Here is a 13,851-nt window from a genome sequence, read left to right on the forward strand (position 1 = left end):
ATCACTGTGAATGAACTCAAGGGCTTTCTCAGATCACACCTGGGTGAAAAGGCCAGCACTGAATTGTTCCAAGAGCTTATGTGTGCAAGACAGAGTGAACAAGAAACCCCACAACAGTTCTTGTACCGCATGATTGGACTCAAACAGAAGATCCTGTTCCAATCAAAACAGGTCAGTACAGACATTCGTTATGAACCCAAAACTATTCAGGAAGTCTTTCTTCACAGTATCTACCAAGGCCTGGGCACAAAACATACTGACATCAGACAGCAACTAAGGCCACTCCTTTCAAACAGCAACGTCACTGATGAGGAGATTCTCAGACAGGTTATGAAGATGATTAGCGATGAAAATGAACACCAGCGTAGGTTAGGTCATGCCCCCCGTCAAAAAACAACACATACACATAGTGTCCAGGTGGAAGGAGGAGATGTGAGTGCAAACAGTGGGGATAATGATGCGATCCAACAGCTTAGTGCACAAGTAGAGGCTTTGACTAACATGGTTGCGACTTTAATGGGCCAACAAGCGGCAGCTATTCATACAACCCAATCAAAGACTGCACCTTTCCAAACGCCAGGCCAGGACCAATTCCATGGCACCCAACCTCTTGTTAACCAGGCACTCACTCCTCCACCAAGTCAACCTTCAGCTGCAAGGAGAGGTAAAATACCCAGCTGCACCAAATGTATGCAGCAAGGCTCAGAAAACTGTAATCACTGCTTTGTGTGTGGGGATGCCGGGCATAGGGCAATTGGCTGTTTAAAACGAACCAACCAGCCGCGAAACGGGAGCTGGTCTCTGTTGAGGGACAGACAGAGACCATCCCAAATCCCCAGTCCCACTCAGTAATGCCCACTAGCAAACTGAGACGTCTGAAGGGAAAGGGAAAAAAACGCTGCAAAGAAAGCCAGCCCTCCCCACCGAAAAGCCAAGCAGTTACTGACAGTACAGCCCGAACAGTGCCATTGATTGGTAAAAGGAGCCTACTAAATTGTTTTGTCAACGGCTATGCTGTGACAGTACTATTTGATACTGGCTCACAAGTGAGCATCATTGATAGATCCTGGAAGGAGACGTTCATTCCCCAATATGCAGTGAGGCCCTTACAAGAACTTCTTGATCCTGGGGAAAGCCTTGACCTGTGTGCAGCAAATGGACAGCCAATCCCATATGATGGGTGGGTGGAGCTAACAGTTAATCTCCCGGGGAACACCGATCCCAACCTTACAATGGAAGTACCCTTCCTAATCAGCCAGCTCCCCCTCCCCCAGCCACTACTGGGAGCCAATGTCCTCCAAGGGATGATTAATAGTCATAAGTGTGATGCAGATGCACACACTATGATCCTCAGCCTTCTCCGCAAAGCCCTAGGAGTGGAGGAAGAACAGGCAAGAGCCATGGTCAACTTTATCAATCTGCAGAAAGAGTCAAACCACAGTATAACCACCATTAGGGTAGGGAAGGAAAATGTTTATGTTCCACCTGGTAAAACGGTAAATGTGCGATGTAAAGTACCATCTACCTTTGACATTTCCAACCCTGTTGTCCTGTATGAGCCACTAGAGGATAGTGCCACGCTAGAGCAGCTGAGTGTGGGGGAAGGATTGTTGGAAATCAGTAACACCAAACAACCATTTGTTAGAGTGCCAATTTCCAACCACACAAACCAAGTAATCACTCTGCCAAAGAGGTCCCAACTTGGCTCCATCCAACATGTTGCCAAAGTTCTGGAGCCAGGCGAACAGGACGTTGGAGATGGGGGTCCAACACAAGCTTGTGTATTGAAGGCTGAAGTTAATGTGGCCTCTCCTGGTACTCCCCTGCTGACCTGTGGCGACCACCGGTTGACCTCAGTCACCTTAGTTCAGAACAGCAGAGAATAGTCGAGAAAATGTTGAATGAGGAATCAGCTGCTTTTGCACGGGACGGCAGTGACATTGGATGTATACCCTCTCTCCAAATGTCAGTTAGACTCAAAGATGACACCCCAGTCCAAAAGGCTTATGCGTCAGTCCCAAAGCCATTGTACAGGGAGGTTAAAGAATATATACAGGAGCTGCTTGTGAAGGGGTGGATTGTAAAATCACACTCGCCATATGCTGCCCCTATTGTTTGTGTGAGAAAGAAAGACGGATCATTGCGCCTGTGCATTGATTACCGGCTTCTCAACAAAAAGACTGTGCCAGATCGGCACCCCCTCCCCCGCATACAGGACCTGATTGACTCACTCGGAGGCTACAGGTGGTTTTCCATCCTAGATCAGGGCAAGGCTTACCACCAAGGCTTTATCGCGGAGGGGTCCAGGCACCTGACTGCATTCACCACCCCATGGGGCTTATATGAGTGGGTCAGGATCCCGTTTGGCCTTTCTAATGCACCAGCAGCCTTCCAAAGAAGCATGGAGGAAATGTTGGACACACTCAGGGATGAGTGTTGCATCCCTTATCTGGATGATGTGCTATGTTTCTCCAGGTCCTTTGAGGAACATGTTGAGGTCTTGCGGCGTGTACTTCAAGCTCTGCAACGCCATGGAGTTAAGCTCCGCCCTGAGAAATGTGAGCTACTCCGCAAAGAGGTCAGGTATGTAGGCCGCCTGGTGTCGGCAGATGGAGTGAGGATAGACCCAAAGGACCTAGAGGCAGTACAGGCGCTAAAGCAAAAAGCCCCTCAAACAGTCGGTGATGTCAGGCAGCTACTGGGTTTTCTGAGCTACTACCGGGCTTATGTGCAGGACTTCTCCCGCATAGCCAGACCGCTTTATGAATTGCTCAAGACAAACCCCAGCCCACCTCTAACTAACCTTGTAAGAGAAAAGGGGAAGGGGCCGCAGTTATCTTCACGGACTCCAGTAGAGTGGGGCAGCCAACACCAACAGATTCTTGAGCGTCTCATAGACATTCTAACAAGCCCACCAGTGCTAGCCTACCCAGACTTTGATCACCCTTTCATACTGCACACAGACGCGTCCCAACAGGGCCTGGGGGCGGTCCTGTACCAGAAACAAGATGATAAGATGAGGGTGATAGGTTATGGGTCATGCACACTGACCCCAGCAGAACAGAATTACCACCTCCATAGTGGGAAACTGGAGTTTCTGGCCTTGAAATGGGCAGTATGTGAAAAATTTGTCGACTACCTGTACTATGCGCCCCATTTCATGGTCTTCACGGACAACAACCCCCTGACCTACATTATGAGCACAGCCAAGCTCAATGCTGTGGGTCATCGCTGGGTGGGGCAGCTTGCCGATTTCCATTTTGAAATCAGGTATCGGCCAGGCAAACAGAACATTGATGCAGACACGCTTTCGCGCTGTCCACTTGATATCAGTGTTTTTATGGATCAGTGCTCAGAAAGACTACCAGAAGAGGCAGTGTGTGCCACCTGGGAGGGAACTAGGACTGCAGAAAAAGGGGATGTAGCATGGGTGGCAGCCCTCAACATAACATCACAACACCAGACACATGCAGACACTGGAACATTTCCAGTCATCAGCTGCAAAGAGCTCTCAGATGAGCAGCGGAAAGATCCTGTTATCAGCAAAATGTTAGAGTTAAAGGAGAATAACAGAGATCTAACTGATGAGGTTCGTAGAACATTGGACAAGTCCACAAGGAAATTGTCACGAGAATGGAGTAGGCTGCAGGTGGAAAATGGCTTACTCTATAGGAAGACTCCCAGCCGAAAGCAGTTAGTCCTGCCTGCCATCTACAAACAAACTGTCCTCTCACACCTCCATGACAACATGGGACATGTTGGTGTGGAAAGAGTCCTTAGCCTAGTAAGAGATCGCTTTTATTGGCCCTTTATGAAGAGAGAGGTTGAGGAATATATCACCAGACGATGTCGTTGCATTAAGCAAAAAAAGCCAGCCTTACCTGACAGGGCACCTATGGGGAGCCTTACATCGAGCTCGCCGCTAGAGCTCGTATGCATTGACTTTCTGCAGCTTGAGACCAGCCGGGGTGGGTACGAATACATACTGGTTGTAGTCGACCACTTCACCAGATTCACACAAGCATACCCCACTAAAAACAAGGCTGGAAAGACAGCTGCGGAGCGAATCTTCGGTGACTTCATCCTACGGTTTGGCTATCCAGCTAAGCTTCACCATGATCAGGGCCGGGAGTTTGAGAATGAGTTGTTTAGGACTCTCAGGCAACTGGCCGGTGTAAACCATTCTAGGACTTCCCCATACCACCCACAGGGCAACCCTGCAGAGAGGTTCAATCGGACTCTGCTACAAATGCTCAGGACGTTGGGCGAGAAAGAGAGAGAGAACTGGAAAGATCACCTGTCTCACGTTGTGCACGCATACAACTGCACCAAACATGAGTCCACTGGGTTTTCTCCATATTACCTCCTTTATGGTCGCCATCCACGTCTCCCCGTCGATCTCCTCTTTGGGTTGGTAGCTGCACACTCCAAGTGGATATGCAAAACGATGGAAGGAGAAAATGATCGAAGCGTACAAGATAGCCAGCACGAACAGCCAACATTCGAGTGCCAAAGGCACTATTATGACAAACGGAACAGGGGTGTAACCCTACAACCAGGTGACAGGGTTCTTGTTCGCAACGTTGCAGAAAGGGGAGGTCCATGCAAACTGAAACCCTATTGGGAGAAAACTATCTACATTGTCAGAGAGCAGGTTGGTGACAACCCAGTTTATAAGGTCAGCCCTGAAAACAGAGGTCACCATACTCGCACCCTCCACAGAAATTTGTTGCTTCAAGTTAATGATCTACCAGCAGACATTACAGATGATCGCATGCCTGATAGACCGCCAAGGGCAAAAGGAAAGTCAAATCAGCCACGTGAAACGGTCGACCAAATAGAGGCTGGTGATGTAAGTGGATCTGAAACAGATGAGGAGGCACCTTGTTACTGGCTGCGGGTACCCAGAGAATCATTAAGGACCAATCGGGACATTCCTAATCAGGTCCCAGTGAGCGGGTCATTGGTTAGTCCTGAGACACCTGGTGACATGCAGGGTGGCGATGTTCCTATGGGATCAGAGTTTGACCGAGTGAGTGTAGGAGAGATGGAGCAGGAGAGAGAGAATGACATTTCGCCCCCTGTGGAGGAACCAGAGTTTGGCGAAGAGCAGCTGACGCCCCAGACCAATGACTCCAGTGAAAACACTCAAGGGTCTCAACCTGGACCTCAGCCCGTACTAAGGAGATCTACAAGGCAGAGGAGACCTGGCCAGATACTGACCTATTCTTCCCTTGGCCAGCCAACGTATCAGCCACGTCTTGCTGTTAGTTCTGTGGGTGTACAGCCAGTGTTCTATATGCACCAGTGTCCACAATCGTACTGGCATTCAGTCCAACCCATCCATATTATGCCTGGTGTACACTCCGCTGTCACTTACCCGATCTGCTGCTGAGTTTAAGACGGGCATAGGACCTTGGGTACATATAGTGTTGGGTATTCAGAAAATGTAGAAAATCATTGCACACCCATATGTATTTGTAATTTGTGAGTATATTGAGTGAAGAGTTAAAGTTTGATTCAGAGTTAATGGAAGTTTACACTGTTAATTGCAAGTGTCGGGAGCCACTTTTGGTTTGTAGGGGAGTGTGTGGCACACCCAAAATGCATGGCCACTTTTGTGTTAATCATTTAATTTAATTTATTTAATTTGTTTATCAGTTATTTTCTGTGGCTATTAATATCCAAAATGACTTTGACAACATGACCAACCTAACCAGTGCATTATTTTGTCACATAAACTGTATAGAAGGTACAAAGAAATGGAGCAACACCCCAGGCGGAACTATTATTCCAAGACAGGTGCAACCCGGTTGCTTTAGGGGGATGGACTTCCGCCCACGAGTCAGATGCAATCTGAGAGGCAAACCGAGTGCACTGTCTTCATTGATCCTGAACTTTACCTGTGTTTGCAGGGATTTCTTCTTTGTTATTGTGGCACCATTCCTGGGGCCCGTAACAATTGTATTATTAAGCTCTGCACTTTATAAGGTAAAAATTATAAATTTTGCTTGAGAGCAGTAATAAATATCATAACAGGATTTGGAGAATACAGGACCACATTATTATCTGAATACTGGAGTTAGCAGCACAGGTGTTTTGAATGAGCTGGTTCATGGGCCATACTTATTTTAATTCTAATATCTCACAAATAATCGAGTTTGCTGTTTGGCAAAGGATTTCCAGGAGGTTTGTGCATCAATTTTGGGAGGGGTTTTTTTTTTTGTATTTCATTATTTTGCTTCTTGCTAATTAAGTTACTTAGCACTGGATGATAATTTAGAACTCTGACCTAACCACAAATTAGGAATCTGTGCATAGCCATAATTTACCTATCACTGTACAAACAAAAATGTTGTCCTTTTTCATGTGTTTAAAAATGTTTTATAGACAGATATTTTTTAAATACAAGCTTTTGTAGGTTAAGAAAGAAATAGATAAATGTTGAAGATGGATAGAGAGAGACAGAGATAAGAAGTGGGTTTTCTGTGATGGACCTCCTGCTGCAGCCACATCAGTCAATGATCATTTTTGTGACTATGCAACTGGACCCAGACTACTAGCTGCAAACCACAAGAATGACACAGACAGATGTGTTCAAAATTAAACCAGGGGCCCGCTGACCTCCATCGCACAGGGTGGGAGGAGAGGAGGGAGTGAGGCGGATGGCTGAAAGACTGAGATGGGGGAATCTATAGTGTTTATTTATCAGGTAACGTCTTTAAGTTACCTTATTGTTAGTTTGCATGACTTTGTTCCTTCTGGGTCAGAGGGAGGATAGCTGGGTGCTTCTTTTGAAGGAAGATTTTGTCATCTTTTCTTATTTTCTAGACTCCTCCAAAGCATGCACATCAAGTATTACTTGATATGCATGCTTGATTTGCTGCTTGTGTGAGCTCTTGCTGTTTTACATTATATAGAAGTCATCATCATGGATAAGCTGGTGAAGTCAATTGGCAAGCTAGCCAACTAGCACTTTGACCAACATGACATCAGCTAGCGGTTAGTGGATTACTGTTATGAAGCCTTGAGTTCTTGGTGTTTTGAAATCAAATAATAACCATAATTTAGAAATTGACTTCATGTATCGTCATGGACAAATTGCTTCTTACAAAACATGGCACCTAGGTGACAAACCACACATGATAGCTAGTGGAGCCCTTGTTATAAGTTAATCAAGTACGTGCTAATGTTCTCAGTGGTTCTACAGCAGCACTGCTTTTGGCCCTTATGTGGACTTTGTTTTTGAGTCTATGTAGTGAAGGTAGCCTATAGTTAGTTCACATTCGTTAAGCTATTATCAGCTAGTGTTGGTCAGGAACACATCCTTTGGACTGTTGGAGTACTTCACATAGAAATCAATCGACAAGCTGTTAGAGGCAATGTGAGACTCAAGGAAACTCAAATTTTAAAGTTTATTTTAATCTCTTCAGACACTGGCAATAAAAAGCAATTTAAAGTATGTAATTATGTTATGTAAAGCACTTTTAATTTACAGTTGAATGAAAAGAAAGCTTTCACAGGACTCTGCAGTCCTGTTAAAATCTAAGTACACCCCATGATTCAGTAGTTAGTAGAACCACCTTCAGCAGCAATACCTTCAAGTAATTATTTTCTGTATGACTTTATCAGGATTCTCATTGTTGTGGAGGAATTCTGGCCCACTCGTCTTTACAACATTGCTTTGGTTTATTGAGGTTCCTGCACAGCTCTCTTACGGTCCCATCAGAGCATTGCAGTCAGGTTGAGATCTGGACCATTGCATCACCTTAATTCTTTTTCAGCCATTCTGTTATAGATTTGCTGCTGAGTTGGTATCATTGTCCTGCTGCATGACCCAGTTTGGGCCAAGCTTTATCTGTCAGAGCTGACTCTAGAATACTTTGGTATAGACAGAAATTCATTGTCGACTCAATGACTGTAAGCTGCTCAGCTCCTGTGGCTGCAAAACAAGTCCAAATCATCTCCCCTCCTCCACTGTGTGGTATTTGTGCAGATGTGCTGGTTTTGGTTATTGCCAAGCATCTCTACTTTGGTCTCGTCTGTCCAAGGGACATTGTTTCAGAAGTGTTGTGCTTTGTTCAGATTCCCCTTTGCAAACCTAAACTGCGCTGCCATGTTCTTTTCAAATAAAAGAGGCTTTCTCTAGGCAATCTTTCCAAACAAGCTATACTTGTTTAGTCATTTTCTAATTGTAGTGTCATGAACTTTAACATGCTAATTGAGGCCTGTAGAGCCTAAGGTGTAGTTCTTGGGTTTTTTGCAGTTTCTCTGAGCATTGCACAGCATTGACCTTGGGGTGAATTTACTGGGACGTCCACACCTGGGAACACTGTTGCATTGTGTTAACACACAACTAAATGCTACAGATAAACTGCCAAAATTTCTGATTTTATAGAGGTGCTTACACTCACTAATGATCAGTTAATCATGGGCATCTGATTAGTGACACCTCACTGCTACTTATGTTGTTAATTCCAATGGAAGCAGTCAGGGTGTACTAGTTTCTCACAGAACTATACAGTGTCCTTTCAAAGCTTTCTTCTTCACAAGACCATAAATAAGAAAGTCAATCCACCTCCCATTCAAACCTTGTTTGAATGGGATTTAACTCTCTCAGTTTGGCATTTAACTGCAGTACCTGCGGAAGTCCAGCAGGGGGCGTGTGGAGGTAGGGATGCCCTGAGCTGGCCAGCTGAGGAAGTGAAACTGAGTGAGCGTCCGGGTCTCTTGCGTCTGCACGTTCTTTAGGTAGAAACTTCGAACCAGGAAGTCGTTACACCAGATGTGCTCCGACACCAGGTTCACCTGGACGAACACACAATAAGAATAAAATCACCCCTGCTGCTGCTGCACACGCACACAGACTCACACCCTCTCACGCACTCATCACCTCATAGATATGGTAGAGGGACGAGCCTTCATCAGGCCAGTAGCGGTCACACTGTTTCTCTCCATCCTCCACCAGAGCTGTCATCATCACGATCACAGTGCATCCATTCTCCCACACCATCTAACACAAAGTACACAGGTGCTGATTAACATACACATTTAAAACCGATCTGATACAAATTATTCACATATGTCTGCACACTGTTCTGATCAGCAGCTAAACTGACCTGCCAGAAGTCAGAGATGGTGTGAGACAGAGGGCCCTGGGTGGCAATGTAGGCCGGCATACGGGGATCGTGCTCGATCTGTAGAAGAGGACAGAAATGAACGGGGGGTCAAGAGTGTGGACAGACACATCTACTGGATGGACTGCATTTTCCTGGGAGACTTATTTTGTTGTTTTTGCTTCATTGACCAGGACCAGACCATTGGGAGAGTCTTTGATCTACAAATGATATTTGGACAATTCCATAATAGTCTGCAAGACCAAAGCTGGCCAGAAGGCCTTAATTTTTCTCTAACAGGACAACATTTTGATTTGCTTAGGTGAAAGTGGAGGGTCAGACTTACTATAGTGCTGGCATTGATGTAGTCTGACCGCGAAGGGTTGATCTCTGCCTTCAGCTTCACCCTTGCGTGGTCATCTAAAGGACAACAGTCACAGAAATAAGTATTCAAAACGTATTTATCTTAAATTTGTGTGTGACTTCAGAGGTCAGACAGGTTGCAATAGCCAGAATAAACTGGTAAAATTCAGATTTGTCAACATTTTATTGAAGTTTTGTGCATGTTCTAACTGTTTCACTTTGAGTAGTCAATTTTTTGAACTGCATTTTCCTTTCGATGGGCAATTATACTAAAAATTCCCTGTAAAAAGTTACCCTGCTCCCTCATATTCTCCATTCATAAGCTCCTCAAAATACTTCTTTCATCTTTTCAATGTGTTCTATGCATTCGTTAGCACATTTCTCTTTCTTTCTTAATTACCCTAATCTGCTCCACATCCTTGAAACTCTTCTTCTTTTTACTTTGTGTTTGCTACAGCTCTGTATACCTAGTCTCCAAGTATGCCTGTCTAATTTTTATAGATTTTCCTGACTTTCTCTTTGCTATCCTGTTCCCTTGAAGTTTTAGTTTAAGTAAATAAGTAAACAATCTAAGCTAAAAAAAAAAAAAAAAAAGTAAAACCATTACTAATTCAAGCCTAGAATGAGAAACCAGAAATCAACACAGATGCATCTTGATGCATTCTCAATCATCCAGGAAAGTAAATCTCCAAAAAGTTGATTCTGTTCATCTGGACGTAGCATTTTGTGGGAGAAACGTTTCGTCACTCATCAAAGTGACTGCAGGTGTCCCCAATCTTATAAACAGTACATTTGCATAATGACTGAAACCAGCCCACTGAAGGAACAATGGGCTGGGAGGTCAGTTCCTTAATCTTAATTATGCAAATTCTCATGACCATTGACCAACAATCACTGACCAAAACACCGGGTCTCTGTGGCTTTTAAACCCCAAAACACGCTGCGCCAAAAACTGTTCCACCCCAAGGATCGGGTCCCCTAACACAGAGTAACATAGTGTACGCTGTTAAGTGCCAGGAGGATTGCCAGGATTTATACATCGGGGAAACCAAACAACCTCTGGCGAAACGGATGGCACAACACAGAAGAGCTACCTCGTCAGGCCAGGACTCTGCAGTCTATTCACACCTACAGGCCAGTGGACACTCTTTCAAGGTTGAGGAAGTACACATCTTGGACAGGGAGGAACGCTGGTTTGAGCGCGGAGTCAAGGAGGTCATTTATGTGAAAAGGGAAAGACCATCTCTGAATCGAGGAGCGGCCTAAGGGTACATCTTTCGCCATCTTACAATGCTGTGATTGCGGCCATTCCGCAACTCTCTGTAAATGGTACTCATGGCCATTGATCAATGGTCTTTGATTAGTGGGTTTTGGTCAGTGGTTGTTGATCAATGGTCATGAGAATTTGCATAATTAAGATTAAGGAACTGACCTCCCAGCCCATTGTTCCTTCAGTGGGCTGGTTTCAGTCATTATGCAAATGTACTGTTTATAAGATTGGGGAAACCTGCAGTCAGCTGAGACTGAAGAAGTCACTTTGATGAGTGACGAAACGTTTCTCCCACAAAACACTACGTCCAGATGAACAGAATCAACTTTTTGGAGAACACAGATACACTTAAAATCTTGATATAATTCAATATTAAGCAGCCTCAAACTCTCAGGGTGTTTCAGACAGCTTTTTTGCCCCGTGTTTTAACAGAGCAACTTTTACAGGATACTTAATGCTGATGGGAGTGAAGTTGCTGAGGAACTCACAGGGCACCGAGTCAGGACAGCGATTCTTCTTCACGTTGGTGTCGCTCTGAGCCACGGAGACAGCGCTGGGTTCGGCCTGGTAGGAACACAGAGCCTCCCACTCCTTCAGCAGCCTGTCCTTGTTCCTTAAGTGGTCCTCCATGTAAGCCTTTAGGAGTATAGGACATTCAGTCCTATCTTTCCATTATATGAAGAACCATGTATGTGTTGTCTAGACCTTTTAACAAACTGACCCAAAGTTTAGGATTTTAAAAATAATAAAGCAAATTAAAACTAAATTTATCCCAGTTTTAGAGTAAGCATCTAACACTTTAGATGTGCCCAAACTCATGTGCAGTTTAACTCTGGGAAAAATCTTACCAATGCCAGTATGTACACTGTATATAAAAGCCTTAAACCTGCATTCTTTCTAATGGCCAGCAGGGGGCGCTTGAAGAAGTCTGACTGTATAGAAATCTATTTGAAAATCAGCCTATTTCTCACGTTATTAATGACCTCAGTCAACACTTGTCTAATGTGTTTATGGGCTCAACTGTTATTTTAAGTTTTCTTTAATATAACAATGTTAATTTTGTAAATCAATTTCCATTTTAGAGTAAAATAGAGAATAACGTAGAGTATCCTTCATCCTGTAGCTACCTGGTGATCCTACAACTGAGACAAATGGCGTCAAAAAAATGAAGAGCCAGCAAAATATTTACACACAAGTCCTGTCGTTATGAGTATTTGGCGACTGTTTATAAATGTTTTTAACATCAAAATGAGCAGTGAGGCAAAGATACTCTTTAAGTAAATTTGACTTTATCTAATTTTTCAATTTTTCATAAATCTTCTTGTGAACCTTTTGACTGATCCCTTTCTAAGGTTTTACCTATTAAATTTGGCTTCCTCACTTCCTCACAGCACTTACGTGTCATCGAGTACTAACCAGTATCATGTGACCAGTAGAGATGTCCATGTTGGCCTGAGCTGGCTCCTCACACCAGGAGGGCGTGCTGCTATGGGAGCTGGGGCTTGGCTGGGCGCCGTCGCTGAACTGGGATGAAACGCTGCTCACCCTCGAGTCTGTACCTCCGCCTCCCACTGCACCTCCCGCAACACTTCCTCCACCTCCTCCTCCACTTCCTCCACTTGCTCCTCCACTTGCTCCTCCCACAGCACCTAGGGCGGCAGCTTCAAGGCGTCCAAAGGCACCTTTGGAGGCCATATGCTGGCGACACAGGTCCTGGTGAGCCAGTTATGCATGCACTGTTACACTGCACTCCTCTCACTGTGTTGTGCCTCTTAAGTGTTTATATAGATTTGTATTTGTATAAAGCATCTGAATGGACTATTTTGTCACTAAAAAAGGTGATTGGAGGCAGCTGAGAGAGTTGGGGAAAGCCTCATTTTACATTAAAGCAAGTTACATTAAAGTCAGTTCATACATTGGGAATAAAAAGCAGAACCTGGACATTCGCTTCTCACACATACAGGGAGTGCAGAATTATTAGGCAAATGAGTATTTTGTCCACATCATCCTCTTCATGCATGTTGTCTTACTCCAAGCTGTATAGGCTCGAAAGCCTACTACCAATTAAGCATATTAGGTGATGTGCATCTCTGTAATGAGAAGGGGTGTGGTCTAATGACATCAACACCCTATATCAGGTGTGCATAATTATTAGGCAACGTCCTTTCCTTTGGCAAAATGGGTCAAAAGAAGGACTTGACAGGCTCAGAAAAGTCAAAAATAGTGAGATATCTTGCAGAGGGATGCAGCAGTCTCAAAATTGCAAAGCTTCTGAAGCGTGATCATCGAACAATCAAGCGTTTCATTCAAAATAATCAACAGGGTCGCAAGAAGCGTGTGGAAAAACCAAGGCGCAAAATAACTGCCCATGAACTGAGAAAAGTCAAGCGTGCAGCTGCCAAGATGCCACTTGCCACCAGTTTGGCCATATTTCAGAGCTGCAACATCACTGGAGTGCCCAAAAGCACAAGGTGTGCAATACTCAGAGACATGGCCAAGGTAAGAAAGGCTGAAAGACGACCACCACTGAACAAGACACACAAGCTGAAACGTCAAGACTGGGCCAAGAAATATCTCAAGACTGGTTTTTCTAAGGTTTTATGGACTGATGAAATGAGAGTGAGTCTTGATGGGCCAGATGGATGGGCCCGTGGCTGGATTGGTAAAGGGCAGAGAGCTCCAGTCCGACTCAGACGCCAGCAAGGTGGAGGTGGAGTACTGGTTTGGGCTGGTCATCAAAGATGAGCTTGTGGGGCGTTTTCGGGTTGAGGATGGAGTCAAGCTCAGCTCCCAGTCCTACTGCCAGTTTCTGGAAGACACCTTCTTCAAGCAGTGGTACAGGAAGAAGTCTGCATCCTTCAAGAAAAACATGATTTTCATGCAGGACAATGCTCCATCACACGCGTCCAAGTACTCCACAGCGTGGCTGGCAAGAAAGGGTATAAAAGAAGAAAAACTAATGACATGGCCACCTTGTTCACCTGATCTGAACCCCATTGAGAACCTGTGGTCCATCATCAAATGTGAGATTTACAAGGAGGGAAAACAGTACACCTCTCTGAACAGTGTCTGGGAGGCTGTGGTTGCTGCTGCACGCAATGT

At 44.8% G+C, this 13,851-nt stretch overlaps 1 protein-coding gene across 3 annotated transcripts in view; it reads right to left on the bottom strand.

Annotated features, from left to right (window-relative positions):
• ptprnb (protein tyrosine phosphatase receptor type Nb) overlaps positions 1 to 13,851 on the bottom strand; it is a 55,834-nt gene that overhangs the window by 5,092 nt on the left and 36,891 nt on the right. For all 3 annotated transcript variants that reach the window (XM_086282727.1, XM_086282726.1, XM_086282728.1), the window contains 6 exons: positions 12,166 to 12,462; positions 11,238 to 11,385; positions 9,463 to 9,536; positions 9,120 to 9,197; positions 8,894 to 9,013; positions 8,642 to 8,808 (listed from right to left, as the gene is read on the bottom strand). In XM_086282727.1, coding sequence (XP_086138853.1) covers positions 8,642 to 8,808; positions 8,894 to 9,013; positions 9,120 to 9,197; positions 9,463 to 9,536; positions 11,238 to 11,385; positions 12,166 to 12,462 — 884 coding nt within the window. The remainder of the gene's footprint in view (positions 1 to 8,641; positions 8,809 to 8,893; positions 9,014 to 9,119; positions 9,198 to 9,462; positions 9,537 to 11,237; positions 11,386 to 12,165; positions 12,463 to 13,851) is intronic.

Source organism: Aulonocara sp. 'chitande type north' Nkhata Bay, linkage group LG23 (assembly GCF_057382095.1).
Source record: "Aulonocara sp. 'chitande type north' Nkhata Bay isolate Kocher_YH1m ecotype deep benthic linkage group LG23, A_spYH_male_GT1.1, whole genome shotgun sequence".
NCBI lineage: Eukaryota > Metazoa > Chordata > Actinopteri > Cichliformes > Cichlidae > Aulonocara > Aulonocara sp. 'chitande type north' Nkhata Bay.